This window comes from Leuresthes tenuis, unplaced genomic scaffold (assembly GCF_036924035.1).
Source record: "Leuresthes tenuis unplaced genomic scaffold, fLeuTen1.0.hap1 SCAF_22, whole genome shotgun sequence".
Taxonomy (NCBI): Eukaryota; Metazoa; Chordata; class Actinopteri; order Atheriniformes; family Atherinopsidae; genus Leuresthes; species Leuresthes tenuis.
In genome coordinates, this window is record NW_027325376.1 from 13,439,533 (window position 1) to 13,445,532 (window position 6,000).

General features: G+C 39.0%; 1 protein-coding gene across 1 annotated transcript in view; it reads left to right on the plus strand.

The window, feature by feature from the left end:
- Positions 1–5,627, plus strand: part of cyp26b1 (cytochrome P450, family 26, subfamily b, polypeptide 1) — a 31,534-nt gene extending 25,907 nt beyond the window's left edge. The window contains exons 5-7 of the mRNA XM_072376291.1: positions 141–296; positions 1,387–1,671; positions 1,851–5,627. Of these exons, the coding sequence (XP_072232392.1) occupies positions 141–296; positions 1,387–1,671; positions 1,851–2,243 (834 nt within the window). The 3' untranslated portion in view covers positions 2,244–5,627. The remainder of the gene's footprint in view (positions 1–140; positions 297–1,386; positions 1,672–1,850) is intronic.
- The last annotated feature ends 373 nt before the right edge of the window (positions 5,628–6,000 follow it).

The following is a 6,000-nucleotide window of genomic DNA, read 5'->3' on the forward strand; positions in this document are numbered from 1 at the left end:
GTTAGATTTAAATTATTCCCTTTGTGCAAAGTTCATGCTTAATTTTTTAAAAAGGAAGTAATATTTGGGTGAATTTCTGTAAAAAAAAAAAAAAAAGCATTTGTAGTAGGAAGGTTAACATGTTCTGTGTATGTTTGCAGGGTATCCGTGCACGAGACACCCTTCAGAAAAGCATAGAGAAAGCCATCAGGGAGAAGCCACTGTGCTCCCAGGGAAAGGACTACAGTGACGCACTGGACGTCCTAATGGAGAGCGCCAAAGAGAATGGCACCGAGCTCACCATGCAGGAGCTAAAGGTAATACACCTCTGCACAAAAACACATCTGGGAAGGAGGATTAGCACTCCAAACATACGCTGTAGAGAAGCCAGATGCACATCAAGTCAGTCACACACAGAAGCATGTAAACAAACACAACCTGCGTGCGTGCACTATCACCACTATGCAAGCCAAGCAAGTGACTCATAATACACATCCTCTTGTAAAATATGAAGCGATGCTAATCTGATGCTAACAGGCAAACAGTAAAAGAAACACACACAGTCAAGGACAGGCACACCCTCTATTTACCTATTTATGTAATTCTGTGGAATTCTATGGAAACTACTCTGCTGCTCTCTCACTCTTTGTGGTTTCTGGGTTGAGTCCAGAGCCAAAAATAAGTCAATACAGCCCCTGCCCTGCTAGGGGTCTGAAAGAGGCCTCCTGTACACACACACACTCACCCACGCACACACAGACTGAACTGGGGAGGCCCTGTCACAGAGGCCCAGGCTGAGGTCCTCTCTTTCAGTTTTTTTGACCAATACGTATAAAAACACACACATACACATGTAGGATGACGCCCAAGTGTGTTTTGACACAGATGGTGGCAGATGAGAGGTTTACAATGTGAACTGTGCTGCCAAGCATTGGTGTTATTTATTCCAGAAGCCTAATAATGGACCCAGCGCGGCACAGAAAGTGTTGTTATTGGATAACATCCTCGTACTTTTCAGGAATTAAAAACAACATACTTTTATTACATATTAGGCTTTTGAAATTCTTGTTTTTGGCCTAATTTTGTTATGAGCTTAAGGTGTTGGGTAGTGGATTGGCACCAAAAGGAAGGCACAATCCCAATTCCTCCCCTTGGCTCTACCACTTGGTAATGGATATTAGATCCCTGGTTGGATTTGCTCACAGTTTGGCTTGATACAAATTAAACAACAAAAGTTTAGTGTATTCAAAATGCATCAGAATGCAACTGAAATCTATTACTTGCAGTGTAATAATTTATTGACAGGGCCTGCTTCTGTGATGCAAGCTAAAATCAGAAGATGATTAACAAAGTTAAGTAAGTAAGAAAGTGATCTGATGCAACATCTTACTCTTTATCGTGCCACAGGAATCAACTATCGAGCTCATCTTTGCTGCCTTTGCCACCACTGCCAGCGCGAGCACCTCCCTCATCATGCAGCTCCTCCGCCACCCTACTGTCCTGGAGCGTCTAAGGGAGGAGCTGAGAGCCAGAGGGCTCCTCCACAATGGCTGCCTCTGTCCTGAAGGAGAGCTGAGGCTGGACACCATTGTCAGCCTGAAGTACCTGGACTGTGTCATCAAGGAGGTGCTGAGACTCTTTACACCTGTCTCTGGGGCCTACCGAACCGCCATGCAGACCTTCGAACTAGATGTGAGTGTTTTGATCCATCTTCATCATATACCAATAAATAAGAAGTATGACTCAATACAAGTTGCAAAATGCTAAAATTGCCATAGTGCAGCATAGTTTTTCTGGACTGATTACTGCAGAATAATGTAATTCTGGTTAATTCATTATTCTAATGTTGTGTTTTTTCTGTTTGTCTCCAGGGAGTGCAGATTCCAAAGGGCTGGAGTGTGATGTACAGCATTCGAGACACTCATGACACAGCTGCAGTCTTCAAGGATGTGGAAGCCTTTGATCCCGACCGATTCAGCCAAGAGAGGGGTGAAGACAAAGAGGGGCGCTTCCACTACCTGCCCTTTGGTGGTGGTGTCAGGTCCTGTCTGGGAAAGCAGCTCGCCACCCTCTTTCTTCGCATCCTGGCCATTGAGCTGGCAAGCACCAGCCGCTTTGAGCTGGCCACTCGGCAGTTCCCCCGAGTTGTCACAGTCCCTGTTGTTCACCCGGTCGATGGGTTAAAGGTCAAGTTCTACGGCCTGGACTCCAACCAGAATGAGATCATGGCCAAATCAGAAGAGTTACTTGGGGCAACAGTTTGAGGGGTGGAGGGTTGATGAATGGTGGTGGTGGTGGTGGGGTTGAGCGATAGTGTCTTATGGGAGAAGACTGAAGGAAGGAAGAAGGAATTTCAGAGTTATTTTTTTCCCTCTCCACCTTTGTTCTGCCAAGTAGGAGGTTCCTTTCAGACTGAAAGCAGAAGTCTTCATCTCTTGTCACACCTGATGATCTGGACTTTCCTTTAAGAAAGGAAGAAGCTGCCAAAAAGTTCTTAATTATGCTCTATTATGTGTATTTTTTAAAAGAAATATACAGACAAATTATGTACAAAAAGCTATGTAATATAATTTCAAGGAGAAAGTGGGTAGTGCACAAGAGGACATTTGGTGAAATGAAGTGTTGAAGGTGGTTGTGGCGGCAAGATGGATGAAACAGGGTATAGGATGAAAGAAAATAATATTCTACCAATTTGTTTCTGCTTAATCAATGTCAGTGAACCATTTCAGTTGTCTAGCAGGGTAAAAGAGATGAATATATAAACTGAAAGTTCCAGATTCTGAGGAAATTTTGATCCAGAGTTCTTAATGGTGCCACCATACTTAAACACGTGCTTTTTGGCTATTTCATCCAAAAAAAAAGTGGGGAGGGGTGTTGGTTTCCCCCTTTCTGATCTATCAAAATGAAAATTGTGTACTTGCTTACAGATCTAGACAAAGGGATCATAGCACATTTGGTATACTTAAAGCAGTACTTCTAGTTATAGTGAAGTATCAATGCAGGCAGCGAAGGAAAATGATGTGCTCTGAAATATTGAGCTATATGGATAATCAGGAAATACGTACTTGCAGGAGATTTTATTTTTATTTTTTTATTTTTAAAAAGGGGATGTAAATGGGCAATTTGTTGCTTAGGACAACCTCAACTGCTGTTTTTCCATCTGCCTCTGCCTGTGGAGTTCCTCACAACATTTTTGGGCAGCAGTTGCCATAATATCTTCATCCATACATGAGCCATTAAGTGAAATAAGCTTTTATCTAATACTAGGATTGCAAGGAAATATTAGATACTAAACGATCAAGGACATCAGTGCTTTGACTAAATAATAGAAAAGTGCAACTGAAATTACAACAAAAGCAGCAGTTAATTCTCATTTTTGGGGCGTCAAATACTTCCGTCAAAGCCCATGGTGTCAGTGCCCTTCTACATCAAGCGGACATCATTATTAAGATTTTAAGTCAATGAGCAAGTGACAAGGTCCTTATGAGTCAACTGGAAGGAGGAAACATGCAACTTGAAGATTAACAATAGAAAGCTTTTCCCCCCACTTCCTATTACAATTGTAAGTTTAGGCACCAAATTCCTTGGTTAGGTTTAGGAAAAAAAACTAATTGGCTAGGTTTGGAAAGCCGAACTCTCTTAGAAAAATTCTAAGAACCAAAACTACTTTATAAGGTTTAGGAACTAAACTAAAAGACCATTTCAGCATGCTGTACAATGTCCAGTGTATTGAAAACTGATTCTAAAGTGTACCTATAACTTGTGATGTCTGACAAAATGCCAGAATGTGATGCCACTGAAAATGGTTTTGAAGAAAAGAGGAACTGGGACATCTTTAGAGGATGTAACTTTATTTCTTCTTGTTGTAAGATTGCTACAATTTCCACGATCTTCTACATTCTGCAAACTATATTTTTGGGGATCCAGAATTCAAACAGAGTTCTCCTTTGAAATTCTGAATTCCACCTTGAACACAGATTTTCCCAGAATGCACATAATATCTCCTAATCTTCCAACAGTTTCAGAGCTGGACCAGTTGCTTAGCTAATTATTAACATTTTGGTTTCACCAATTGTATTTATGCTCTGCAACCAGTTTCAATTTTTGTTTTTTTTTGTGGGCAGAAACAACCAACAAGAAATCCTATTTGGTGGTAATATGGTCTGGCTCTGCATTGTAAATTCTCTAAACTTGTGCTTTGACTCATAAACTACACTTCCAACTTGTATTGAGACTATACTTTTATGTTTAATGTACAAGTACATTATTAGAGAACTCGTTCTCATGAAGCAGTGCAACTTCTTGGCCTGAAGGAGGAGCAGAGGGAGGAGGAGACATATATACATGCTGCTTGAGTGTTGCCTTGCTCTTCCGTTTGTTTCATTTGTGTGCTCGTTTTATTTTCCTGGCTCCTTGGAGGCAGCCATTCTGAGTTTTGCGAAGGTGACATTCTTACTTGCTGCTCCTCCAATCAACAATAAGAATGCAAAGCTAAATCAATTCCAGGGTTTGAGCAACTATATGAGCTGAAAGAGATTAATTGCTTGAGATGATTGCACAATCAGAACTATGAGTTTGTATGTTCCGTAATCCAAGAGGACAACTCTGTTCTTCTTTCCTATATTGGGAAAAGCTTCCACAACGGATTCAGGAACGTGCTATTGGATCTTTGGAACATTTTAGAATCAATGGGCAGAGCTCTAAGCTCACACCTGAAGCATGAGAGAAGGACCAATGAGATTTAAGGGGAGGGTGGGAGTCACACTCAGAGGACTTTTTCTTTTTTTTTTAATAAATTGGACAATCCTGTCCATTTCAGATGGATCTTCCTGTGCCACCACAAATTTCTTCTTTTCTACCAACCACACCACTGATTTGTTCACGATAGAAAAATATGAAAATAGACTTTTTTGCTGCTTTTCTTGTGTACATTTTCTAACTGAGAATTCTAGATTGCAATAGTTTGTATCGAGTGAGATTTGCAATTTCTTTCCCTTTTTTATATATTATTTAGCTCATTAAAATATTTTGCATTTTGTGAAAGCAAACAAGAGCATCAACAGATTATAGTGTATATTAATTTGTACAATATTCCTTAGCAAGCCATGGAGAAAATTAGCTATTTACATCTACTAATAACCTAATATTGATGTTATTGTATGAATAATATTGTTGTTATAAGATATTTGAAATGCTATTTTTTATTCTATTACAGATTTAGAGTTTTTAGCCTACATGAGAAGGTCTTTGGTAAATATTGGATGTATTTAGAATGTTATGTATTTCAATTTATATTGTAAACTGTTTAAAATGTTAATATTATTGATTTGATTACTGTAATAATTATTTGTTTTGTTATTCAGACTTATTATCACTGCATTTTATTTTATATTAATTATGGAAAACTGAAAGCACTTGCCAGATATTTTTATTTTTTAAAGTGCCATGCGACTACACTTCCCCTTCCTCTCACCTTTTGGTTTCTGAACCTGTTTAATGTAATTCTGTACATATTTGTATTTCTTTTTACAGGAAAAAAATGTTCATTTAGTTCGAATATGAATGTCTTGTGCTGGTGTTTTCCTTTCCCTTTTTTGTTACCAAGACTGTTATGTGTACTCCTGTAATAAACCATAAAGTGAAAAAGATTTCTTAATAGTACATTTCTTAAATGTGTATACCAGACAATGTTGCTAGACTGGGAAATACTCTAATATTCAGTTCACAACCTAGAACAAACAAGTAAGCAGGATGCTTAATGGGTGGCTTTATGTCCATCTGTCTTCAAGACGACATTACATTTTTGTAAATGGTTACACAGAATGTATCTATGGCACATGTAGTAAAAAGAATTTATATCTTATTTATCCAATGAAAAACATTTTTGACAGTGGTAGAGTACCTTGAGCTGTACAAAATACAGCACACACTGTACTTAAAACCCAATAACTACCACAAACACATGGAAACTGCACCTGGAAAAAAAGATGTCCCCATTAAGCCGTAGTCATTCTTCTTTGG